This window comes from Daphnia pulex, chromosome 3, assembly GCF_021134715.1.
Source record: "Daphnia pulex isolate KAP4 chromosome 3, ASM2113471v1".
Lineage (NCBI taxonomy): Eukaryota > Metazoa > Arthropoda > Branchiopoda > Diplostraca > Daphniidae > Daphnia > Daphnia pulex.
In genome coordinates, this window is record NC_060019.1 from 2,479,859 (window position 1) to 2,507,528 (window position 27,670).

Below are 27,670 nucleotides of genomic sequence, written 5' to 3' on the forward strand. Positions count from 1 at the left end.
CTCGGCGGACACCCCAGACTAATGTAAACGCTAGGACGAGGATTGTTTACTCGTTGATCCTCCTGAGTTGGCAGAAAAACATTTTGCTGCCGGGAAGGGGCCTGAGTCAGCAATCGATCCGCAGCTCAATTGACTCGTACTTCGTACCGGGAAACTAACAACGTCAAAAGAAGGAGACTGTTTTTGGGTGAAGGAGAAACAGCTGATGAGTTCACTACCCAAATAACATGTGATAACATTTCCTATGAAGACAGAGGAAAAATATTAGAACGTGCTTCTAGCTCCCAAACTGATGATGCCTTGGAAGTCAACAATTTGATTGTCCAAGAAGAAAGCAAGGTACCACAAGAAAAATTCATTCATGCTCATTTGATTCGTATCTTCTTAATTGTTTAAATTGCTAAAGTTCCTCTTTCCTCATTACGGAATATTCTTCTATAAGTAGGTATGTGTCCCTTTGGATTATATTTTATTATAGTGTAATGTGATGTCTTGATCCCACCTGAAAAATTTTATTTGTGATTTGTTTGGATTCAGCCAATGAAAAAAAATAGTTCTTCTCCAGATAGAATTACAATGGAAACTAACGTAAAAAAAAGGAGACTTTTCTTTGGTGAAGGAGCTGATGAGTTAACAACCCAAATGAACATTTGTAATGAAGAAAGAGTAAGATTGGAACGTGCTTCTACCTCCAAAACTGCTGATGCCTATAGGAAGTTTCCGATTTGGAAACTTTAAAAAGCGCCTCTAGTGAGTGTGTCAGCTACTACGCTCAGCTACTTTTGAGAGCCTAGATGGCTCTTTTTAACGTTTCCACTTCACAAATTCTGACAAGCTCAACCCTAAAATCTCTGAAAATCGGCTTACTGTTACCCTGAAACCGGGATAGGGAAGCCAACACAGCCGACAGCCGTGAAGCGACCAGAAGTCTATAGCTCTGTTTCCACCGAAAAGTTTGTGATTTAAAAAAAAAATGTTTTTTCTCACATGAATTCTAATTTTTTTTTTTATTCATTTAAATAACAGCCTGTAATTTTCTAATTTTCTTCAACCAAATAGAAATTAAGTTGTAGTAGCCTATTTTTTCGAATTAATCCAATTTGTCATCGTGCAGTTGTTTAAACTCTTTTGTCGTCTGCTACTCATTTATGATGTGGTGTCTGACAAAAAGTGCGAAGTTTCTTATGTGATCATATTTGATTTAATCGCCAAGACATTCTTGAACGTAAAAGTCCTCAACTTGTGAACAATTTTGTTTAGAAAATAACATATTTAAATTTTTTAATTCTTGTTACTGAATCCTTTTATCTTACTGAAGTATACTCTAACAGGCAGGGAAAATCACTGGCACTACAATATTATTTGGTTTACTATTGTATCTTTCGTTTCACCTGTTGAAACAGCTGTTGATTATTTACAGAACCACAACAATTAGAAATGGTCAACGAGGATCGAAAAAACGTTCGTGACGACCGAGATCGCCGCAATGAAGATAGAGAACGTGATCGAGAGATAAAGTGATCGCGAGCGAGAACGCGACAACAAAGATCGTGACCGTGGCAATAATGGAGACAACAAAGAACTTGCTAGAGACCGTGATCGTGAGAGAAGAGAACGTAAAAGGAAGAGATTACGCAGTCGCTCTCGTAGCCGTGATCGTACTACATGAAGACGTAGATCCAGATCCCAGTAATTAATTTTGATTATGTTTATCTAAAATTCCATTGATTCATTTGTTTTGGTGTTTCAGGTCACCAAGGCATCGCCGGGATCGTAAAGATGTGAAAACTGAGCAAGATGCAAGATCAGGAAGCAAGTGAAGGGAATAATGAACAGCAAGCGATTAAAAAGGAGCCATTGTCGCTGGAAGAATTGCTGGCCAAAAAGGCAAAAAGAAAGCCGAAGAAGAGGAAAAGAGCAAACCCAAGTTTCTTACAAAAGAGGAATGTGCAGCTGAAGAAATGAGGAAGCAACAAGAGGAAGTTAAAAATATACGCAAACAGCAAGAAGAGGAAAGAGCCAAAAGAAACGCCTTTTTTAGGTTTGTATTAATATACTACGATATCTGTTCTTTTAGATTTTACATGGCATGTTTTAAAATTGATTCTAGGTGGCTGAAGAGACCAACAGGGAACCAGAACTCGATCGTCGACGTCATTGAGAAAGGGAACGCGAAAAGGAGACCAAAGATCGTAAAGATGGTGAAACAGACTGCGATAAGCAGAAGGAGATGGATGCCATCAAGGATCGTTACCTGGGAATGGTCAAGAAAAAGCGACGTGTCCGCAGGCCGAACGAACATCAATTCGTTTTCGAATGGGATTCTACAGAAGACACTGCCGTTGACTACAACCCAATCTACAAGGAAAGACATCAGGTAAGAAAACTCTTAAAATAAATTTCATATAATACGGGAAATTCTTACGTGTTCTTTCTTTTGGTGATTAGGTCAAGTTTTACGGTCGTGGTTGTGTGGCCGGAATTTACATCAAAGCCCAGAATAAAGACCAGTTGAAATTCTATTGCGACATGTTGAACAAACGCCGGACAGACACTGAAAAGGCCCAGGATAAGGTCCGTTTGAAGAAGGAACAAAGACGAGAAGACAAGCAGAAATGGTACGACCGTCACTGGCAAGAGAAAAAGGTCGAAGAAATGACCGAACGTGATTGGCGTATCTTCCGAGAAGATTACAGCATCACCATTAAAGGTCTGTTGCCTAAACTTGTTGATTAATTAATATGTTTGACTTAATGTATTCTGATTTTTAAGTTGGCAAAATTCCTAATCCGTACCGTTCGTGGGCTCCGAATCTCATCCGAGATCCGAGATCTCAAGAAGGAAACTCTGTGGATTATTGAAAAATTTGGTTACATAGATCCTACTCCCATTCAGCGTCAAGCCATTCCTATTGCAAACCATTCCTATTGGTACGTCGCCAATAATTACTTGTCTGTTTGAAAATGTTAATTAATTTCACGTGAATTTTGTGCAGGATTGAAGAACCAAGATATTATTGGTGTCGCTGAAATGGGATAAGGAAAAACCGCCTAATTCTTGATCTCATTACTCGTCTGGATTCAGTCGCTTCACAAGAACGTCCGCCTGGGTGACGACGATTCGGGACCCTACGCCATCATTTTGGCTCCTACTCGTGAGTTGGCTCAATCGAAGAAGAGTGCATCAAATTCGGCCAGCATTTGGGCATCCGAACGGTTGCCGTAATCGGTGGTCTTTCCAGGGAGGAGCAAGGTTTCAGACTGCGAATGGGTTGCCAGGTAATTTCTCTTATCGTATTCCAGTTTATTCATTTCATTGACTTTTATTTTTAACAGATTGTGGTTGCCACTCCTGGTCGTCTGATGACGTTTTGGAGAACAGATTTTTGGTGCTGTCACAGTGCACAAGCAGTTTGTATGATTGACATGGGTTTCGAACCCGACGTGCAAAAGATTCTGGAACATGAGCCAATCACGAATCAGAAGCCGGACAACGACGACGCAGAGGACGAGCAAAAATTGATGGCCAATTTCAATTCCAAGAATAAATTCCGACCTGGTATTGGTTTGGTTAACTCAAAACGTCCTGGTTTATTCAACTCATTTTTATTGACATTTTGCAGACTGTCATGTTTACTGCAACTATGCCTTCGGCGGTGGAGCGGTTGGCTCGAACTTACCTGAGACGTCCGGCTGTGGTCTACATCGGCTCGGCCGGCAAACCCGTGTAACGAACGGGGCAAATCATCTACATGGTGGAAGAGAATGCCAAGCGCAACAAGTTGATGGAAATTCTGCGCCTTGGAAAACTCGAGCCTCCCATCATCATTTTCGTCAACCAAAAGCAGGGAGCAGACGTACTGGCCAAGCGCCTGGAGAAATTTTGGGCAAGTCATTTTAATTTGAATTTTGTCTAGTTTTATTCATTAACGGTTTTTATTTATTCTTTTGACAGTTCAATGCTTGTATTCTGCACGGTGGTAAGGGTCAGGAGCACCGTGAATTCGCCCTCTCCAACTTGAAGTACAATCCGGTTGCAGGTTCTAGAAAGACATCTAGTGTTCACGGTTTCAATCCCTTCCTCAAATAGTGAAAGTCGCTTTAAATATATAGTTCACTTAATTATCATGTATTGATTCTTACTGTCCTAGTAGATTAAAAATTAAGCTCTGGTGCTCTACTTCGACGCGAAGAAAAATGCTAAATCACAAGGGACATAAACAGCAAAAGATCAGCAATAGATGAGCTTATTAATAAAACAAACACATCGGCTCCATACGAGACCAGTAGCGCCTAGTATCGATTCATCCGGCTGGCCGGAGACTTTATACGACTGTGCCAATTTTTTAATTTCTTCCACCATGTGTATCATCAACTCATCAATGTAAACTCAGCAGCAATTCTCCAATCCGACAAGCCCTAGCTGCAAGTGGCTCGTTCCAGTAACATGTTTTCATAACAGCAACTCGTTGGTCATTGTCTTAATTTTTTTTAATTGTTAATTTGTGGCAAAAACGCCCAAAGAACAAAGTTTCATACTTCGAAAGAAAACGGTAGGCTAATTATTTTTCCACAATCAATCCTGTTTATTCTTGATTTCAAAATTAATTTTGCAATAAGCTATGCGTAATGACTAATGCGGGGGTGTCATTTTCATGTAGCAATGCTAATAACTCTTTGTAAAATTATAGTAGTTTTACTTATACGTATAAAGACTAAAAGGTAGATAAGCTAATTGAAGAATCATCACTGGAGTTGTCCGCGGATTGTCCATGACATTTGCAAGTATATTTGTCAGGAAAGAGAAAACATTCCTCTCCTGATTGGGGTTCAGCGATTTCTTTTAATTCATTACCGAAGTCGTTATCACCTGATGGATGCCTCAAGTCAGCAAACGTTTCGTTCCATTTTCTGGTTTTTGCAGTTGTCGACCGAGATTTTGTAACACTTGTACTCTTATCCTGATTTTGATCAAAGGGTTTTAAATAATTTGTAATATTTGTTATCAAAATTTGAACATCTTCGACATTTTTTCCGTTGTTCAAATGTTGCGACATCGTTTGACGAATGAATTCGGTAATTTCTAGCAATAGCCTCATGTACTCTTCGTAGCGGTCGCAGTTGAAAGATTCCGTGTCTGTCGGCTCTTTCAACTGCGAAGCCAATTCGGCCGCTTTTTGAAACAATTCCGAGTTGTCAGCAGATACCGTTGGATGCAGTGCTGACAGCTCGCACAGCTGTTTGGCTTGCATGTGATTTAAAAAATGCGGTTCTTTCTGTTTTTTCTTAAATCCGATAATTGGATAAGATAGGATTAGACTCTCTAGAAGCGACATAGTTCGATAATAGACTGAATAACAGAAGCAGTATTTGAAATGGTGTTGTAATCGCTTCATGTTTTCCTCTTTGATGTTCATGATGGCGGCACAACTAGGGCATTTGGGGCCATGCCAAACTTGAATGGTAACTTTTTTCCCAGTAGCTATTTGCTGGTCGTCTTCAACATTTTCAGTGTGTCTTCCTTTGGCTTCTTGCTGCTGTGTAGTTTTGTTCAAATCCGATTTTGCACTGCTGGAGCGTTCACTTGCAATTGACGTAATTTTCTTTTTATGAAGATTCTTATTTTTTTTTGCTTTCCAAAAATCTGTCAGATGTTTTTGTCTTTTACCACTGTCACTCGTGGATTTCGATCTCACCAACGCTCTAGTTACATTTGACATTTTTTCAACCCTAAGATTTCAATGATTTTATAATTTGAATTTTGTGTAAACTTTAAGCAGTTTTTGTTGCTTACCTTTCATATACGATGAAAATGATTTCTGACGTCTCAAAATCTCAGTTGAACATTTAGCGACACACTAGTTATACTATCCACAGTGTCAGTCTGCTGACGTCGTATCAGCTAGCAGTCTTACTGAGTTTTACAGAGCTGCCTTTTCTTAAGAGTGTTCCGGAGTGTTCTAACAAAACTGGATGGCTGTCCCTGGGTCTGTCTTCCAATTTTCCGGCACTTGAGATTGACGCATCGAAAGAATGTTATCCAAGAAGAGGGTTTGGTTTATTTTGTTTGCCAAATATTTGGTCTTTCGGTCTGCTTTCCGTCCACCCACAAGTGAGCGTAGACAGTTGATAATCAAACGTCGCAAACGCTTGGTGTCAACAGAATTCTCGTGTCGCTTTATTTTTGGGAACAGACGGCGAGTCTTCGCACTTGATTGCCAACAACATCGCCCTGGATAGTGCAAATATTCTCCAGGATGTTTGCATCGAGAACTTGAGATGTTTTTCTTGACTGCCTTATTCAACATCATGGCGGTCTAAACATTCTTGTATTTACGCCTCATATTTATCGGGTTGTTATTTATGCCGATACAAAAAAAAATTGTTTGTATACGGCTATGGTCGTTTATTTAAATTTAGTTATTCCGACTTTTAGTGTCTGACCATCTAAAATTTTTAATTTGGTTGGTATGACGTGGCAGCTAGACCTACACAAGTCCCTGTGTCCATTTAATAAGCCCATGCATAAGGCGACTCTTGAGCGGGCAATTTCGCCAATTTTCTTGGCAGTGCAAATTATTCCGAAACTAAAATAAGGAATAATTTGCACTTGACAAAATGACAAAAGACAAGTAAAATGCAGCATCAGGCTGGAAATCGGTGTGGGCCTGTGGGGTGTGCCATCGAATGGGCACGACACGAGCGCCACCAACAGCGGGGCCGAACAACTCGGGCAGGCCTATAAGCTTACGTCAACGATTACGTCTTTATAACGTGAACGTTTTAGTTAACGTCGATTAAGTCGCAATCAAACGATATCAATACATTGCAAATTGTAAATGTTTTTGAGTAGCCTTTGTTTTCAAAATTCTACCAAAATAAAATAATTAGAATTCAAAGTGTTCAAATTTTACCATCGATACACCAGATTCCATGTTTGGCGATTGTCCAATGAAATCAAAAAGATTACCTTATTACTTATTATTAAGATTACCCCGGATTAGCCCATTGCGCATCCAATCTTTCAACGTTGGGTTTAGTTTAGTTTAATGGCTCGTCCATCATATTAAGCCGCGAAACCATATTCTGTGGATGGTGATGGGATTTTATTTGGATACATTTTACCTTAATAGAACTAAACTTTAATTTTTTTTACTATTAAAGATATTTAAATTGCTATATAAAGTTTTATTTTAAATTCCCGGAATGTATAGCTGAGGAAGCCTACTGTACCTCTAACTTTTGTTCGTTCTGGTGGGAAAGTTGAAAGAGAGAAAAGAAGAAAAAAAGAGAATGGAAAAGCGCAAAAGAAATCTAAAAAGGGGAAAGCCGGAAAGGTGTGCTTTTTAGTATACCTTCCGTCAATTTAATATAAAACATATTGAGGAATTTACCTGCTTAAGAAACTTTCCAGCATGGTTGTAAATATCTGTTGAAACAGCCATGTCCCGTGTTTGAGAAGACCCATTGATACATTGAGAAATCAAATCTATGTTTCCCCGTGCAAAAACACCATTGAAAATCAGACCTTATTCAGGTATGTTATATATGTTTTTAGTATGTTCCCCATCATGGTCTGGGAAACAGAGCTAAAAAAGAGTCTGTTACAGGGATGTGTGCTACCAGCAGCGTATTTATAGATTTTTTTATTTACGTAAGCCTTAAAAGATTCTTTAGCTTGGCTTTAGTAAAAGTCGCTGCTGGCGACGTTTGAGAGCCACACCAGATTTCATGATAGCTATTTTCGAAACATTCAGTGTCCAGCTAGTCGTTTCGAAACATTGGAACCGAACAGGTCAGTGTCTTCTAAGTATTAAAACTCAAAGACTAACCCTTACCATAGTCTTACCTATACAAACTAACTAGATACTATATATTAACAAGAAAGTGATGTTAGGTCTGTGGGAGCAGGCGATCAAATCTTGCTGAAGCACAGATCCGAGATGCTTAGGTGCTATCTGCGCGAAATCATGTGACTCTTATTTTTTGCATCAAAATTAACTGTCATGTGACCTTAGCTTTGTCAAATGGACTAGGAAAATGTTTTTAGAGATACATTGATGCTCATTTTGTTCTCATTATCTTAATTATTTTTTTTTTTTAAATTTTATTACACAGACACGCGCGTCCTTCCGTCTTTTAGACGTAGACGTTTTTTTCAGTGATCGGGACATTTGATAGGCTACCGTTTAAAAGACATCTGTCTATAGGGTTAAAATTAGACCCAAACAAGTTAATGTCCATTTTTCTGGGCCGAAGCTAGTTTAATATTCGCCACTTTTTTAGCTTTTGGTTGGCGTTTTCGGGGTTATGTTGTGGACTTTTTGTGGAACTTTTGATGTTTTTTTTATTCTTTGGTTTAATAGGCCTATTTGAAATAATTTCATAATTTCATTTAAAGTAACAAACACATTTTATAAAACATATATTTCATGCCAATTGAACGTTTTCAAGACAAACTTAAACAAATATATATCAAGAGAGTGACGGTTAGTAAACTCTTACAAAGATCACACACAATTAATCGTTTAAAAATCAAAAGCACTTCAACACAAGCCAAGAAGTGTACACGTGAACAAACAAATTTACTCAAAAAATTAAAATGGCCACGCCGTTGACTAGTTACACCAGAAAGATTCGACACATTATGGAATTAAATATTTAAAAATCAATTAAGGGTAATAATATAAAAGAAAGTAGACGTTGTCGTTGTTGGTAAAATTCTTCTTTTAAAAATCCGGATAAGGATCAAAGTTAATAATTAAGTTACGCACTTAGACAGTTAAGTCTGTCATAGCAGCACGGTGAAAATGAAAAATTATGCTATTGTTACGAATGAGAAGACGACTTGTAATTTTCCCGAGAATATTATTGAAAGATTCTAGAGTTCTATTAGGCTAACTGTTCTCGCCGCTTGCAGCTGATTCAGCATCAGTATCATCTTTGCCCGATTTTTTAGGAGCCGATTTCAACCAACGAACAATTTTCGTATCAGTTTCCCTCATACGCACACCAAGAGTTGCGCAAACACTGTAAAATATTCAAATGATTATTTAAATAGATAATCAATTTAAAATCCAATTACATTATAAATGCTGCAACCTACCGATTGCAAAATTTTTATTTCAGTATCTTGAAGCGGCGTTTGTTTGCATTCTGCTCTTTAAGGCAGAATTTAGCTCCTACTGAAACCTGCGTTTTTTTTAACACATTGCAAAAACCTGACTTTGTGAATCGCCAAACACCAATCAATTACCTCTTACTGCAAAAATAAAGAATACATTAAAAGGTGTAATTAACTGATGGGGAGAATGCTAGGTACCAAATTTAAATATCTTGATTCTGTACTGTTTGGGGACGACATTAAGGTGTCGAAAAACTTAGGCAATCGTCACGCACAAAAAAGGCAAACGTCTTATCTGCGCATGCGCAGACGTTCTCAAATGGTCTGAATCGTCCAATGGGATAGTTCCCGTTGGTACTGAATGGTACCAAAGAGTCCGAAAACGAGACCTTGGCGTTTCCAGAGCGTTTTACGACAGATTTCGGACTTTTTGGTCTTAAAAATTAGACAAAAAATATGCGGTGCGACCAGAACAAAAATAATTCCATTTACTTAATTAGTTCTCCCGTAATTAATGAAAAACGGCTAAAATAATTGCTTAACGACTAGTGACATCTGGCGGTTGCGACTAAAACTTTTTCACCTTAGTTTTAAATTCCACTTTCCATTATAGCTTCCCTCGTTTTGCGTTACCTTTACTTTTTTTACTTTTTGGTCTTAAAAATTAGATATGCGATGCGTCCAGAACAAAAATAATTTCATTTACTTCATTAGTTCTCCTGTTATTAATGAAAAACTGCTAAAATAATTGCTTAACGACTAGTGAAATCTGGTGCTTGAACTACAACTTTTTCAATTTAGATCAAAATAAATCACCACCAGATGTCTATGCATTGCCGTGATGGCGCATCTTTGATGTCCGAACCATGACGCAACAACAAGATTTGCATTTATGTTTTGCAGTTATTTGACTAAAAGATGGTTATTTTTAAATTCAATTATTGAACTTTATGTGTAAAATTTGAAAATATGAGTTGAGCAAACTAAACGTAAATAACTTGCAAGGATATTGGACTGTGACAGAAAAATCCCGTTTTAAAACCAAAAAGTCTGTGAAGAAAAGTGTGAATTGTGAATATGTCCGACTTAACAATAGGCCCTGAATTTGTCATTTTTAAAGACAGTTTTCAACTGGCTTACGCGGCGAGCTGATAAGCTTGCTTTTCTATCTTATTTGTTATGGTGACAGGCCATATTTTTTTATGCTGGAGGGGGATTGGCATGTCCACTGGGTTACCCTTGAAACTTCAAATCAACCGCCCAACTGGGGCCAGAATTGAAGGGAATTCGGCTGCTTATGATGAAGGGAGGGCATTAGCCGCTAGATGGCGCGACAAAAAGTGTCATGGCGGCGTTCCCTATCAGGTGTCCAATCTCCTTATCTCTGAGCGTGACATTCATCTCCATGGTGAATTTTGATTGACTTCATTAACGCATTGTCTGATACGTCAAAACAAAAAAGAACTATTTTTTCACTTTGCTACGATACACAAATCCGTCAAACTGAAGTTGAAGGGTTTTATTTAAAAAATCGTAAAAGTAGTCATTGCGTTTGTTGGTTTCGAGTTACGCCGGTGTACTCCTAGCAGGAATGCCCCATTCCTGCTATTTCGCAATCACTAGTTAAAGAACCGACGTTGAATTGGCAAAACTTGGTATCTAGAAAATTCAGCAATGTGGAAGGCTGTTGGCACTGATAAGGAACTTCAAAACTTTATCCTCTAATTCTGTCAAATGGCCTCAAACCCATCAAGCATTTACTTCATACGACGAGCGACCCCAAAATTAAAATATTGATCAAGTTTATTTTCTTTAAATTATGTTTTCTACATTGTCTTAAGTAGTGTTTTATAATTTTTTAGAAAATAAAGTTTATCGCAATCAGTCAGAGTTGGTAGCACATTAGGTCAAAGACCGTCGACTGTATTTTTGAACACGATATTTGACAGCTCAGCTAGACGCAAGTTTTTCTTTAAATCTATGTGCTGGATCGTCATCGACTAAATGAATTTTTGATGGTAGTTCTTCGTCACACCACGCGTCTAATGTTCCATCATTGTTGATTAGCTCGCATTCATATCAGAACATTTTTTGGGGCTCAAAGTCATTGTCGTTATAAAATTTACTTGTAGTGGTCTCGGAATATTGGTGTTCTGTTACTTGTTGCGAATCGTCGCCGAACACTGCCTCTCCAGTTATTCTCATGTACTTATCTTCTTCCTTGAGTGACACACTTTCACCATTATGACATCCTGCTATGGAGAAATCCACTTAAAAAAATTACAAAATATTATCCATCTCCTGTTGCATTTTCTTCTTTTCTGTCGTGGCCCAACACTTGCACTGTTAGAAGCCACTGTTATTTTCTTGTTTCAAATAAACAAAAAGTTATCAAAAAGTTATCTGACAGGAGTACGTGTTGTTTCGGGTGGATACCCTTCATTTTTCTTTTCCAATTCCTTTTTTACCAGATAGGAAGCAAAGTTGCCAGACAATATTTTATAACAAGATTCCTTCGGTAACTGTTCTTCAAGTTATATATTTTCCCCGGTTTTTCTCGAGTTCCTATCCAATAAAATTGTTTGGAATCGTTTTGGGTTGCAAGATTCCATTCCCGTAAGAAATATCAAATGTACAGTCCCCTCCATAAGTTTGGGATCATCCCGCACCTTTTCATAAGGCTACGTTTATTTTTCAAGTTGGTTTTTTGAGTGGCAAAAAGTGAAAAGATGCCATAAATTCACCCAACTTGGAATTTATGTCATTTTACGTCTTTTTTTGTCTGAATTTTTTTCAGATTTTTTCGTCTATTTGTTAGGCCGTAAAAGTGGCGCCAAAAGTATCGGATCACTCCGACGCAACCCTTCTTGTATTATCGGTTACACTTGCTTTTCACATTGATTTTTTTTTTAAATTTTAAGAATGAATTTTTATTTTCTACCCATATTTGCATTTACCTTACATACGTTATCTGTGAGTTTTTCATGATGATCTGAACCAATTTCGAATTTTCCCAGATTTAACTTTTCTGAGTTTCTAAAATCAGAGACTAAAGAAGAGTTCATTTACGGTTTACAACTTCTATCAGCTTGCGTAGACCGGAAAATTAGTGTCGTTTTTAAACGCCACTGGCGCTCTGCTACCTTTTTTTCATTTTCAAACCAATCAAGGTAATGTTTCAACAAATTGCTAATTTTCATTCTTTGTGACATCGTGAAAAAATGAGAAAAATGACCTTGAATTTTAGTTTATGTTATATAGTAATCCTTAATACTGCACAGAATCACATAACTTCCTTTGCCTTTTGTTCGTTGCCTCCGTTGCCTCACAAGATGATGATGATTTGATTTTAAATTGTTTCGTTAAAAACCAAAAATCAAATCAAAATTGGTTTAATTACAAAAATTTCATCATACAGTGACATTTTATTAGTCTTGCCACAAAATCATTTCTCTTCCGATAATTTCCGCTAGGGGAACATCGGTATAGAAATGATCGAAAATCAAATTTTTAAAGAAAAGATTTGATTTTCGATTAATTTTCGATCATTTTTTTCGATTAATTTTTGATCATTTTTTTCGATCATTTAGTGAGATCTATAGAAGGAAAAAGTTTGTTGTTTTTTCATAGGTATAGAGGGGTGAAATCTGCGAAAGGACAAAGAGATAAGACAGACGGAGAAAGGTACAAAAACGCCCAAATTTGAAGGGAAAGGGGTCACAAAATGATCGAATACAAAAATTTCTCAGAAATGATTTTTTTGGCCTTCCGAACGCGATTAAGATCATTTAAAAAAGATTTGATTTTCGATTAAATATTCGATCGAAATTTTGATCACGATTATTTTTCAATCGCGATTGTGGCAACACTACATTTTAGGAGAGACCGGGGATGCATGGGACAGAGGTTAGGTGGGATAACTCAGTTTTTTGTATGTTCCCATTGTTAAAAAAAAAAATTAAATCAAATATGGGAAATCCTATGACAAATGTTGTTAAAAAAATATATTTTATTGCAATAAGCCGTGTAACAACAAGGGTAGAAAATGTCGTTGTTCATATATATCGTTTAGAAGTAGGATATAGAAATGGGCTACTAGTTTGTGCTAGGAACTCTGATACATCGAGATTGAGGTTGTTTTTTATGGTTTTGGAGAAAGCTGACCTTACTATTTTCCCCCTTAGGAGAGGAGGCAAAAACACCGAACAAAACAGTTTTCTATTTTTAAAAGATAAAAAACCATTATATTATCAATAATTGCTATACACCGTCAGAAGGCAAATATAATTCCGAATCGAATTGGTATAACACAATTCAATGAATCTCTAAATTACATTATGAAAAAATGATTTTATTTAAGTTTCCCAAATGAACCCCGTGTTTTTTCGTGTTTTAGTTTGCTGTGCTGTTTTATAAAACAAATAAAAATTATTTTAAATAGAGGAAACGATCAGCTTTACCACATGTACAAATAGTTGAACACGGTGATAAGGAGATGGCCAACTCAATGGGAGAGCCAGCAGAAGACGCCGCCCCATTTATTCACCCGTCCAGAACCCTAAAACTATCTCCTTACAACCCTTAGCGCTTCCCCAGCGCTACGCTAGCGCCCCTAACGACCGCTGCCCGTAACATTGTGGGCAGCGGCGGCGACCTGAAGAGGAGAAATTTTGTCTTTGGGGAATTGCGTTGCGCCGTTTAAAGCGTAGGGCCACGAAATCTGGCTGCAGAGGGTCTCCATAGCCCGGCTTATATTTTCCAATCCATTCGTGAGGGAGTATAACGCACTCAGTTGGTACTTGAGACTTCGGGATAAATACCCACGATTTGTTCTTGATCTGCGAGTCAAACTATGCCTTGAAGGCTGGTAACCAGTGTTCCGCATATCTTGATTCTATCGCTTGTCTGTAGGTTTGTGGATCATCAATTTCTAGTTAAAAAAATGAAAATCGCTTTGGAGCGATTCTGCATTACCAAATGATTTCATATATTCCACGTACCGATCCGTGTATCTGGGCATGCGACCAGATCTAGTTGGTCTGTGTAAATATATATATAGGAAACGGTGAGCGCCAGTGATTGTTTTTGTAAAAGCGATTAATTTTTACCTCCGAATATTGTGTGCATAGTAGATTGGTATTGGTGGAGCGCCAACGTTAGGAATTTTATCCACTTCTTGATTCTCGTTGGCGTGATCTGGAGCCATAACGTGATTTCGTACCGGAACGTCGGTAATTTCCATAGCCTCTTGATTTCTGTGGTCAGGAGCCCATTCAATCTCCTCCTCTAAGGCCTCGACTTGAGGAGCTTCTTTGGCTCATGCTTCTTTGTTATCAGGACCGTCTTGACCTTCACCTAGAGGTTCGATTAGTTGAGTCTGTAAGAAAAAAAAACGTCTAGTTTTTTTTTTAAATATATTACTTCTGTTATAGGCAAGATACCTGATAAAGTACTTCAACTAATAGTTGCATTTGTTCCATGTGGGTATTTGCCTTTACGGCCATGACTGGGTTGTCTCCAATCAAGATTGTTTCGTCTAAGGTTAAATCGCGGGAAACAACTGTTTTCCTCTCGACAGGGTTCCAAAGTCGCCAGGCCTTTTGATTTTCACCGTAGCAGACCATCCAACATGCCTCACCTTTAGGGTCTAGTCTCTTCCGCAGCTAGTCGGGAACATGGACATATGCGTGACAGCCAAGAACCCTTAGGTGAGCTACCGATTGTTCCTTGCCAAATACTTTCTTGAACAGAGTGACTTCCGTGTGGGGTGAGAGTCCGGTTGAATACGTAAACGATAGCCAGAATAAATTCACCCCAGAGCTCTCTGACTTCATTTCTGATGTTGCACGGAAGTTGGTTGCTGTTGTCGTTAGTGTACAAGTCATATTTCACGCCTCCGGCCGTCCGGTTTGGGTTTTCATCATTTCTGCAAATTCCATGAAGTGTGTGCCGGCTTCATTTGTTGTTTTCATGAGTTTGGCTACTGTGTAACTGCTGTGGTCGTCTTTGAAGATGACGAAGTAGCGATCGCCCTCAGGAGTGGGCACGTGTAACGACGGCACGTGTAACCATGGACATCAGAGTGGATCAAGTCGCTGATATTCTCCGCGCGACCACTTCTGGTTGGGATTTTTCTAAGGTGGAGTTTTCCAAAGATGCATCCTTCGCATATGAGTGGTCTCTTGACATCATTGAGGTTTAGGCCGTATACTGCTTTAGTTTTGTTCATCTTTAAAGGTCTTGACAGTTGAGATGGACGAATCTTCTATGCCAAAGCTCGAGGGATGCCGGGGTACTCTTCCTAGTACCGACACCGTAGAACACTGTTGTGGATTCTTCGTTCAGTTCCGTTGGATTTTTAGCCGTAGTGCATTATTTGTAGAGGGAGTTTTCGACACGAATGCCGGTCATGAAGGTTTAATTTGTTTCCTTATTAGCAAAAAATACCTGTTGGTGACACTATAGAGCTTTTTCCAATTTCTTCGTATTCGCAGAGCCAAAAGTAGTGCGGCTAGACGACTAGTGCGCACCGCGGAGGGGGATAGTCGAAATTTGCTGCAGACTTGGCCTTATTGAGGTAATGTGACTTGACCTTGTTTACTTGTTTAGCTGTCATTTACTGCAGTTTGCAACGAATTGGCGAATTCTTCAAACAAAAACAAATGCAACAACGGCATTAACCATTCCAACACTTTTCTAGAAATGAACACAATAGTTTGGGTAAACTGCAGTAAATGACGGCTAAACAAGTTTTTCTCTGTGTCTCACAAAACTGATAATTGTAAGTAATCGGTTTTTAACAGGACACCAGAAATAACTTATTAATTGAAAGGCAAGTAAACAAGCTTCATTCTGGTATTAATTGTTTTTATGTAATTTAATGCAAATGCGTCAAATTTAAATGTTTTCCCTAATCTTTACTGTTTTAGAGACCCAATCCAAAGAGAATCGGCCCGAGGGAAAAAGAGGGAGAAGAGGAAAGTTTGAAAAAACTAAACCCAACATTTTTTTGAAGTATTGATAAAATGGACAAAGAAGAACAGATCGAGAGTACTTCACAACTCAAGCCCGAGTATTCAACAACGACTTTAATTACTCAAAAAGATGTTGCCACTGAAATGAAAGAATGGATAAAAAGAACAGAAAAAGACCAAGACAGCACGAAATCTTCTTACGCTAATACCATCGAATACATTGAACTCAAACTGGAACACAGACTCTCCTATTTTGAAACAACTTGGTTTGAGAGGCAATACGTCAAAACCATATTGCAATTGTGGTTAGAAAATAGTTTAAAGACGGCTTTCAAGCACTTTGACAACGAAGAATACGATATCAGTAGGGAAATGTCTGCTGTCTTGATTAAATTGAATAATATTAACTCATTTGAGGATATTCGTTCTGTACTAAAAGTAGGATTTACAAAACAATGGTGCGACCGAGAGTGTCGATATCTTAAACTTATTCTCGAACAGAAAGATCTTTTTAAAAACACGCCCCAATTCGCTGTCTCTTTCAACTGCTACTTTAATCAATTCAAAACATCGTGCATTGAAAAGGTGTTCTCCCGATGCCTGAGTGACATCGTCAAAGATGAAACTCACTGCAAGAAACACAAGAAATTCATTGTCGAATTGAACAAATTCCTGTGTGAAGTCAATAAAGAAAAGAATTTACAAGACGTTATGGAGAAGGAAGAATTCGTCGGAAACTATGTAATCGAAGAGAGTAAAACTGGTCAAGATATAGTGAAAAAACTAGGGGAGATGTTTAGTTGCGTCAACGACGAGATGAGCAGCAAAATACCGGAATGGCTCCAATCTTTTTTATCAATAGTGATGACTTTAAATGAGAACGAATGGACTAAGGAATTGAATGCACTGACAAAAGAAACCTGCAAAATATTCTTTTTACCCAAAACTGAAATAGAATTAAAGGAAGAAGACGGAAAACAAATAATTGCCATCAAAGGAATCGCTATCTTCGTCAGCAAAATGATTGAGGATATGAAAAGATTGAAATTTGAAAACCCGAATATAGAGGAAATAAAAATAGTTGGACTAAAATCCGTTCACATTGACTGTGACTTGAATAACGAAACCTGGCACGGAATAAACATCGGCATCGTCACTGAAAAGCTCGTCGTTGAAGGCACCACTAACGAGGACTACACAGATACTTCTACTGGACTCTGTTATTGGGACGTATCAGGAATAAACGCCATTCCCAACATAACATTTGGTGAGCCTTAAACTTTTAAAAACTATGTACAGTATCTCCCGGCAAAATAGGTTAACTGTACCAACTTCAATCGCTTTGAACAAGTTGTCTTACGCTGCGTGGCTTGTTTTATTTATTAATTTATATTGTTTTTGCACCTTCGTCCTTTTTGGGTGTACAAAGGGTGTACATACTTGGTATTAAATGAAAGTGGGTACAAGCTTGTACACCCGGGTATGGAAAAGGTGTAAGTCCATTGACATGCGCGAGGGGTCCCTTACCCTACGCGGGAAAAAATTTAGCATTGCATTGAGTGTACGCGGCGCGAAAGGTATTTTCCTATCGTTCTTGGGTTTCCATTTTCTTACCCAACCCAAGAACGGTAGAAAAATACCTTTCGCACCGCGTACACTCAATGCAACGCTAAATTTTTCCCCGCGTAGGGTAAGGGACCCCCCGCGCATGTCAATGGACTCGACTGGTACATATTTCTTTTTAACTCCCTTTGTATACCCTGGCACGAGGTCATAACGTCTTTGTTTTATCAAATTCGCATGACTACCGTTTTTCTCACCCATCCACCACTTTCAAGAATGAAAGGAATTTTTTTTTCTTCCTTCTATTTACTTTCACTTCCATTTAATCTCATCATTTGATAATTTCCTCCTTGACTCCTTCACATATCGTAACTCACAGCTTTCTTAGACTCCTTCAACTGCTGTCAAATTTATATCTGCTTTTTCGGGAGTTGAACCCAAAAACCCATATTTACAAGCCCGTATTTATCCGCTGTGCCACCAGCTATCGATAAATATTTGGGAAGCTTATAATACTAATTAATTCTTAGGGCAGAGAAAGAAACTTATAATTTCAAGATTGCTATTGATTGCAATCATTGTTGAATTAAAGAGCTTGCTAACAATATATTCAGCCAACAACTTATCGAGTGTTCATCTAGCCTAATTGAATTTCGGTGATGGGACTTAATCCAAAATCACCCTTTTCGTACTGCCTACGGCTGAATACAACCTTCTTTCGCCCTTAGGGCCTTAAGAGGAAATACGAAAAGGGTTATTTTGGTGAGCGTCGTCTACAAATTCATCACAAATTAAGCACCGCACATCAAAAATGGCTGAGACCCCGTTTTGAAATGGGAGGCGCTTATTTGAACTTTGAACTAGAAATGCACAAAGTTAGGTTCATTTTAAAAATATTTAAAAAATACCATGAGAATCAACTTAAAAACTGATTCTAACCAGGTATGTTTAAAACAAATCGAAATTTCATGCAACGACCCTATTGCCCCGTTCTCCCGTAAATCTAGTAAAGGGCTCATTTGGCCGATCCCCCCCCCAGCCTAGTCACCATTTCTTTCACTCTCCTTCGCGCGGCGGATGACAGCCGAAACTACACGTTCTTGACCTTCACTTTAGACCAAAAGAATGCTGTAGCGGTCAGTATATTGAAGCCCGAGGTGCAGAGAACTCGTTTTCTTCGGCTGTTATCTGCCAGGAGTGCATGTTATGAACCAAATAGTTCCATAAGAAAAACAAAATAAACAAATTCCAAATATTTAACTAATTGAATTAGTACTAAAAAGCTACGTAGCGCCAAATTTGTTTATAGTTGGTATAGTGTACCTACTTCTTCAGTATAAACTGTTATACTACAATTTGAAACGTACTAAAAATCTGATAATAATGTAGGAGAGACTCCTCAATCAGGTGAAAATGGAGGCAACGTTCACGTCGTTTGCAGAAAAATAATCAACGGACAGAAATGGACAATTGTTTCTGACGGAGGCGACGGAAGTGCGGGCTACAAATGTACCAAAGAAGAATTTGAAGATTTTTTTCTAAAAGTTGGCAAGTGGGAGATGCAAACCGTTTTAACAACATTAAATCAAATTCTACCAAACGAAAATCGGAAATATGGCAAAGATATTATGCCAGGGCATATGAACAGTTTTTTTATCAAGGGCACCACGGTAAACGGCAGTGAAATCACAGCAAAATTTTACGAGGAAAAAAACTACCAGGGAAAACTTCTTTTAATCAAAGGTATAAACCAATAGCCTGTCATCTATGTATTTCTAAATTTCAATTTCCGTTTCATTTACGCGTAATTAATATCATTACTTTACTGAAACAATAATACATTTCAAATGTTTATAATCGGTAGGAAGCCATGTCGGACAAGGTAGATATGGTGGCGACATCACCATTGAATGTATTAACAACGCTGCAGTAAAAACGAGCAAAAATTCGTCAAAAACATGTGGGCTCCCATTCACGGGCAAGAATATAAATCGGAAATTAATAACAACGGTAAGAATCGGAGTTTACAAGGCATCCGGTACTGACGGGAAAATTGGAAAAGTGGCTGGCGACGTGGCTTATATCCACAATTACAGGAAAAAAGACATTGGATGTGAAGTCGAACAAATTTTTTATGGGTTTGATCGTGACCAAAAGATAAAAATCCAGTTAAAAGTGGATAAAGAAGATATAAAAACAGGAGATAGGACCGTGAAATATGAAGAAAAAAAGTTTGCGAGATTAGTCTTTTCTAAATTATCTACAAGTAATTCACCAGGAATTGTGGTGGATGTTGCCAAGAAGAAGGCCGTCATTCGTCAAAGTCTCGTCCAACACTGTAATCAAATAGACGAATGGAAGCAATTAATCAAAGGTAGCAAAAAAATGTTGTCCGAACCAAATGAAGATCACTCGAAAAACGTCGATGAGATTATGAAAGAAATAGAAAAGGTAGATCAATTCAAAACACAACGACAATGGCAACAATTTGAGAAAATGGACCAGGAACAATACGTCAAACAAGCGATAGATTCATCATCACAGTCTTTTCTAAAGCCCAAAATGATCGGCCGTCATCCCGTATTTTCAACTGACTGCTCCGAGAAATCCTTAAAAAAGGTTAACTGCCTTGATGTTTTGCCAACAGAGGATGGTATTGATAGTGCCCTTCACTGCCTTTTAGGTCATCTGAATTCAGAGGGTAAATACGTCTGTAAGGACACGAAAGGAATTCGCAAGATTATGGCCAAAAAATTCCGAAAAAAATTTCATATTCCTAAAACATATCGCATCATTGGCAAGTACGTGTTAAAAAACTTTCCCAAAGCCATTAGTAAAAGTAAAGAAAATATGAAACCCATCGTAGAAAAGTATCAACAGCTAAAAGAAGTTGGAACCCAAAATCAAGATTACAACTTCGTTGAATTTTTTTCGTTAGAAGATGATGCTGAATGGGTTAAATTGTGGGTCCCTTGCGACAACGATACAAGATACATTTCTTTAAAATTAGAATACAGCAATTACATCGAATCAGCAGGAACACTAGGATTAGCCGAACTGGAAATATTGGCAGAGGTTTTGAAAATCAGAATTCATGTTTATCTGCATCATGTCTACGAACACCATAGCTCGTATTTTCAATACTTTCAAACTCTGAATCCACTCCCAAACAAAACAACAAAGGTACAATATGATGAATATTTCATTCAGTACGACGGTAACGGGCGATGGAAAAAACTTTCACCCAATTACAACCTGGAAATCTTTTGTAAAAAGTTGACTGCGCCAGCACATATAACGAATACTTCAACATTCGCCCCAAAAAACGAACAAAAGATTAATCAAATATATTATGAACAACTGAAGTCTTGGATCGAAGGATATAACAATATTAATAAAATGACTTTTGTCATCACTGCCATTGAGAAGTTTAATCCCCAAAACAAGACGCCAGATAAACTATCTCAACTACTTTTGAGCCGATTAAACAACCTTAACAATGACGTTGAACAAACAGAAAAATTTATATCTGCAATTAGTTCACTAACGGAATGGGTCGAGTACTACAACAACCGCAATATTAATCCCTTTTTCTATCTACACATCTTGGAAGATCATAAACCAGACGACTGGGAATTCAGATTCATTCTATTGGAATTGGAAGAACGGTTAGAGAAACCATTCACAGACAACATAGAGAGAGAAAACTGGATAGAAATTGTTCGTAAAAATTTGATCAGTCACCAATCGTTGCTTGCTAAAATTGCGATAGAAAATAAAAAGGAGAGTGAAATTTTGTTCTCTTTGGATGTAAAAACAATGTTACCGATGTTAGAATGTCTTGAAGAGAAAAGCAATGTGACACGAAGTAATGTGGGTTTGGACAACAAAAATTTTAACAGTGGGAAAACAGATACGCAACTGACTACCGAAAATGAATGGAAATCAAAAAGCAAAAAAACATTGAACTTATCTAATAACAAAGCAGAAGAGATACTTGACGACAATTTTGTTGCGGGGCACAATTTAACACTGGAATCAAGAAATGTGAAAGCGATTATTGATGAAATGAAGAGAAAATATTCCAAGGACAAACGCAACATATTAAACGTGATAGAAAATATTGAAAACATATTGAAGTTGTATGAAAGACAGAAGATTGAATTCGAAGACATCTTCAAAATAATTTTAGAAAAGAAGGGGAAAAATGCAAAGGTTAATTATCCTGAACAATTAAATATTTCTAAACTGATGACAGAAATGAAGAAACTTGGTGAAAAACATAGCGATTATAAACGACAAATTCAGTCATTCATTAATGATGGTCTAGATATCAACGATGACACTTCACTAACAACTTTTCTTTGTATTTTTGATCACGTCGTTAAACAGAAATTGGGATTCGAGCTATACGACACTCAGAGAGTCGCCATTATGACTTTGTTGGTTAACCATAAAACATTTGCGCAAGTATCGACTGGTGAAGGCAAATCAATTATCGTGGCTGGACTTGCCATTGGATTTGCTCTTTCGGATCGTCTTCCTTCAAAAGACTCATCAGCAAAAAGAAATCTTCAAATAGACGTTATCACTAGTAACGATGTTCTTGCCATTCGTGATTCTTATTTGCCAGTTTCCGAAGGAGGATTGAAGGAACTTTACGATTTTTTTAACGTCACCGTGGGAAATAATTGCAGTAGGTCTGTAGATGATCGAAAAAAAATTTATTACATGGACGTCGTATACGGGACACTAGCCAACTTCCAGCGTGATTATTTGCTTGACGAATTTTACAACCACAACATACGAGGTAACCGAAAAATGGCATATGGCATCATCGACGAGGTGGATTCTGTGTTGCTGGATTGTGGCAACAATATGCTCTACCTGTCGCACGATATCCCTGGTATGGAGATGTTTGAATTTCTTTACGTTTTCATTTGGGAGAAAACACGAGACACTTCAGCGGAAATGATAAAATCCGAGATCCTCTATGATCTTTATGGCCAAATAACAGAAATAGATCTAAATAATATTTACACTCCTTTAGCGGAAGAGGAACTAGCGTCCGAAAGATCTGCGATATGGGAGCATCTGATTAGGAGAAAAGTTATTAACCCACAAGGGCGTCTCGAGATAACCGACGCAAGCGAAATTACAGAAGAAAAAATTGACTACCTTCCGACAAATGGGAAGCTTGAAAAAAAAATACTGAATCCAAAAATGGTTTTCTACTTCCGTAAAATAGCAGAGCGCAAACGTCGCATCCACATTCCGGATCATTTGTTGCGTTTTGTCGATAGACACCTGGACACTTGGCTGGACAATGCCAGGCGGGCAGAAGAACTAAAAAAAGACGTGGACTATGTAATCGACCATGACCGCTCAGACACAAGACCTGATCTGAATCCGCAAGTGATCATCATCGATCCTGACACGGGAACGGATCAATACAGTTCGCAGTGGGATGGTGCCCTGCACCAATTCCTTCAACTCAAGGAAGGATGCAAATTGACATTGCAGAGTCTCAAAGCAGTGTTCATCTCCAATGCAACTTACATAAAGAAATATAATAAAATATTAGTAGGTGTGTCGGGAACCCTGGGCTCTCTTCCAGAATATGATTTTTTGAAAAAACAATACAATTGCGATTTCATTACAGTTCCAACTGCTTACCCCAAACGCTTCAGCCTCAAACCCTCCAAATTATTTCAAACAAAAGAAAGTTGGCGAAGGGCAATCATCGAAGAAACTCGTGAGACGATCAGACAAAAACGTTCCGTCATTGTTTTTTGCCAATCCATAAAAGAAGTAAACGAAGTTCATAAACAACTAAAATATGCAATCAAGGAGATCAAAGAAAATAATAATCGCATCCATCGCTACACACGTGATTACGAGAAATTCAAGTTTGAAAATTCTAAACTGGATGTCGGACACGTGATCGTCGCCACCAACTTGGCTGGTCGGGGGACGGACATAAAAATCAGCAAAAATCTAGAAACCAACGGAGGTCTGCACGTTTGTTTGACATATTTCCTTGAGAACGAAAGAGTCGAGGAACAAGCGATGGGTCGTGCGGCAAGAAAAGGGGAACCGGGAAGTGGAATCCTTATTTTATGCGAAGAACAAACTGAACAACTGGGTGAGTCGAGCACAAATGAAGAATTGGGGGCTGAGAAAATATTTTTCATGAAGGAGGAAAGGGAATGTAAAAAGAGACAACGAATTTTACGCCTGGGAAAAGATCTCGAGCGCATTGAAATGCTAGAAAAATTATTCGAATCTGTCACAGAATTTCGTTTGGAAAAGAAAGCAGCAGAAAAAGAATATATTAAAACGATGAACGGGGGAAACAATCTTGACAAATACATCTTAAATCTATTGGACAAAGATTTTATGCTTAAGCTTATTCATTACAACGCCCTAGACAATTGGGCTCTTTGGTTGGACGAAACAGATTACAACTTCAAATGTTTTCATATAAAAAAAAACATCATAATGATTAATTTGTATTGGTTTAAAGAAAACATGCTCAAATGGATGATGCCGACCCGTAGAATCATCATTGCCAAACACTTAGCAGACGCAAAATCAAAAAGTAAATTGAGTCACCATAATGGAATGGATCCAAAAGAAGAAGCAAGTGAAATTTTGCATAAACTTATGAATTCAACTGACAAAATAATCTACCCAGCTGCTTTTTACTACAAGGCTTTTATTCTCCTCGCGCAAATGAACAGGGATGAGATGGATTTCAAGAAAAAGAAAACGGAATTTATACGCACATTACGACATGCAGAGACTATTTTGAATCTGCACAACTATATGCAAATTTATTTCAAGCTAATTCATGAATCCAAGATGAAACCTAACCACAGACCTTTGCTTTGTCCCGTCGATGGTTACAGGGAACAGAAACAGAACAATATAATAATCCTTCAATATTTCATCAATTCCATCCAGTTCCTGTTAGGCAATAGTTATTTTTCAGCTTGGGATCTTCAACAAGTACTAGGACAATTAGAAAAAAACAAAGAAGAAGGAAAACACAGCAAGAAAACAGAAGAAGAAGTTGAAGATCATGAACAGAAAACAACGGCCATAAGAAAAAGAGCAGAACAATTATTTCAATCGTTGATTAGTTCAAAATGTATCGTATGGAAGGTCAACAACTCTGACACTGTACCGAATTACAAAGACTCCATTAAAATCATAGCCAGCAAATACAACATCGAACGATTTTTACTGGAAGACACAATCACTTCCGTCTTTGAAAAGTGTCCGAGGGATGCAAAGGAAACAGAAAAGGAACTCGAAAAGGAGAAGCTGATTTCGTGCTCGAGGAAGGCATTCTGGACTACACTTGTGAATGCTGGTGCCCTAAATAATGCTGAAAATTGCATCGTTATAGAGGATTCAGAGCTCGTAGCAAAACTCGACCGACGTGAAAGGATCGAAATCCCATTTAACTTTGTATCCGACGGATACGTACAATATAAACCCAAATATTTCAGTCAAAAGGATTTGGAAATCAAAATGATAATGTTTCCTAAGTACTACGTCAAAGATAATCTTTCAAAAGAAGAATATCTGCGATCAAAACCAAAATTTGAATCCAACAAAATCGCACAAATAGATTTCAAGAAACTTGAGACTGTCGATCTTAAGGCTTTTGGTCGGCTTACTAAGGATCGCTTACGCCACGCCAATTTCACACCTACTGAAAGACAAGTGATTTGGGAAGAACTAAGAAAACAGGAAATTATTAGTGATCAAGGTTTTCATTTACCCCTTGCACCCGAGTTCAAATATCCTGATTGCCCAGTCTACGAAGATACCATTAGATGCCTAATCAAGAAAACGTTCCCAGCTGAATTAGTTCGACGGAGCTGGCTAGAATTGGAGCCGAAAGATAAATCCTCTACTGAATATATCCAGAATCTTAAAATGATCAATTTGCTGCCCGAGAAACCCTATCGTAAATTGCTAGGTCGTTTAATGGAGGCGCATGTCATTTCTGGAGTTCAAGTGACCGAAGAAATGGGACTCGACGTCCTGGAAAAAGAAGTGAAAAAGATAACTAAAGACAAAAATGAGTTTGATTGTATCTTAAATATTCTGAATGAACGCCGAGCAGATTACGTTGCCGAAGAGATGAAACCCGACAATGTTACACTCGAATGCATTGAAGGAAAAGTAATCCAGAGTAACATGAACAGCCTGTCCAGCGAACTTCAAGTTTTTTGGCTTGTTGGATTTGATCATTTCATCGGCTTAAAGAGTCGAAATAAGTCCTGGTTAACAAGAGCCAAAGCGATTACCACCATCATTGGAGGTCTTGTTCAGTGTGTCGTTGGAGTCGCAATAAATTACTGTCCTATAATAGACAAATTAGGTTCATTGCTGGGCGATTTGACAAAAACAGGGTTGGACGACATTTATTTTGGAATAAAAGCTCTCAAGTCACCATACGATTTGATGTTCTATTACCGTGAACATAAGATAGAAAGTTTGAAAGAATCTGGAGGACTTCTTGGCACCATTACTTCGTTAGCTAAAAAACGTAACCATTAACCAATGAATATAAAGAGAATGAGAAAAAAACAAGCTAATTGCATTAAAGGAAAATAATAGATGACAGCTTTGTCACTCGAGAAAATCTTTATTTTTTTCTTATATTATCATATTGGTTGGTCTGCTTACATAAATTCTTGCTTGCTTGTCCTTGAAACCTATTCTGGTGGATATGCTTTTTTTCCCATAGTACTATCTTACACGATTTCATGGTGGATTGCTGTAGTCGATGCACTTTGATCTCTTATTCAAAAAAGGCAAAGTGCGGAAAAATTCGAAAAACTCCTAATAATACACTTATTTTGGAGAACTTGTAGTGACGATTCATTTGTCAAAATATTTTAATTTGATAATGCAGAATAAACACCTAACAAGAAATATCAAAAAATTATTCTTAATAAAATCCTATCAACATAAATAAAAACTTAAAACAAATAAATAGATTTGTTTTCGTTCTTTGGGGAATCATTCAAAATTCTGTAGATAAACGGGAGTGTTGTGCAACAACGTTAGACCTTTTTCACGTTTTCATGTTTTTCCAATATGGTCGTGCACATCTAGATGATACTTCTTGTAAAGCCGTGCCGGTACTTTTTGGTAGTAGTCCCCGTATTCCGATTGGCTCTCTCCTGGTGAACAAAGCGCTAAGTCCGCCAAGCGCCAAGCACCAAGTGCCACTTTGTATTGCAGCGGGTGAGATCAATACCACAACTGCTCGGCCCAAGATGGTGAAAATTCTAGAAATTTGGGAATATTCAAACCAATATTTCTAAGGGAACGGAATGTCCCTTCTCGATAATTTTTAAGGGAAGGGGATAATAGTTTGGTATATATAGGTGGGTTAATGAAGGTGGTTTCCCCGTAAGCGCCGTTTTAAACGCGGAACTCGGAAAAAAGTGCAGAAAACGAAGTATTTTCAGTATTTTTTACCATTAGGCCACAGATTTTAATGAAAATAATTTTAAGTAAAGATTAAATGCAGATTTACAAGGTTCATGAATCAAAATTAGAATTTTTTAAATCTTAATGCATTTTTTTAATACATGAAAAATTACTCAAAAATTAAAATTAAGTTTTAACAAATTTCCCGTGAATATTTTTGTGAAGGGTTTTAACTGTAGATTCTCCAAATAATTCTACATATTTATGATAAAAAAAATATCAGGAGACATGGAGTTCAAGCAAAAAGCCCTTTTTTCGCTATCTTTCTGCCACTGCTATGATGAAGGTTCTTTAATTGCCGAATCAATATAGGGCTGTTTGATATCTTTTTTAAAATTTGTTGCCATCGTGGCAACGCAGCAACTCATGTATTTTCTGTCTGCTACGAGTGACTTGTTTATTCTGTGAAATATGAAAAAGTTAGTACTCAGATTTAAACATTCACAAAATTTTAAATTATCTGATTGAAAGGTATTCTGCGTAATGAATAC

The 27,670-nt window shown here is 37.8% G+C and overlaps 3 protein-coding genes and 1 pseudogene across 5 annotated transcripts; 3 read left to right on the plus strand and 1 right to left on the minus strand.

The window, feature by feature from the left end:
* Positions 1–1,797: 1,797 nt before the first annotated feature.
* LOC124189893 lies at positions 1,798–3,753 on the plus strand (annotated as a pseudogene).
* Positions 3,752–4,133, plus strand: LOC124189953 (probable ATP-dependent RNA helicase DDX23). The gene is made up of 2 exons (XM_046582469.1): positions 3,752–3,886; positions 3,955–4,133. The coding sequence occupies exons 1-2, from the start codon at positions 3,752–3,754 to the stop codon at positions 4,087–4,089; spliced, it is 270 nt and encodes an 89-aa protein (XP_046438425.1). The 3' UTR covers positions 4,090–4,133.
* Positions 4,134–4,564: 431 nt separating this feature from the next.
* LOC124189952 lies at positions 4,565–5,919 on the minus strand. The gene is made up of 2 exons (XM_046582468.1): positions 5,794–5,919; positions 4,565–5,729 (listed from the first exon to the last, which is right to left on the minus strand). The coding sequence occupies exon 2, from the start codon at positions 5,717–5,719 to the stop codon at positions 4,715–4,717; it is 1,005 nt and encodes a 334-aa protein (XP_046438424.1). The 5' UTR covers positions 5,720–5,729; positions 5,794–5,919; the 3' UTR covers positions 4,565–4,714.
* A 1,799-nt stretch (positions 5,920–7,718) lies between these two features.
* On the plus strand, positions 7,719–26,670 carry LOC124189951. Of its 3 annotated transcripts, XM_046582465.1 has the most exons (6): positions 7,742–7,794; positions 15,618–15,700; positions 15,927–15,978; positions 16,053–17,364; positions 19,050–19,403; positions 19,525–26,670. In XM_046582465.1, the coding sequence occupies exons 4-6, from the start codon at positions 16,149–16,151 to the stop codon at positions 26,235–26,237; spliced, it is 8,283 nt and encodes a 2,760-aa protein (XP_046438421.1). In that variant the 5' UTR covers positions 7,742–7,794; positions 15,618–15,700; positions 15,927–15,978; positions 16,053–16,148; the 3' UTR covers positions 26,238–26,670. The 3 variants fall into 3 exon arrangements, with proteins under 3 accessions (XP_046438423.1, XP_046438421.1, XP_046438422.1); XM_046582467.1 differs by having other exon boundaries at positions 7,719–7,794; positions 15,927–17,364; XM_046582466.1 differs by lacking the exon at positions 15,927–15,978.
* The last annotated feature ends 1,000 nt before the right edge of the window (positions 26,671–27,670 follow it).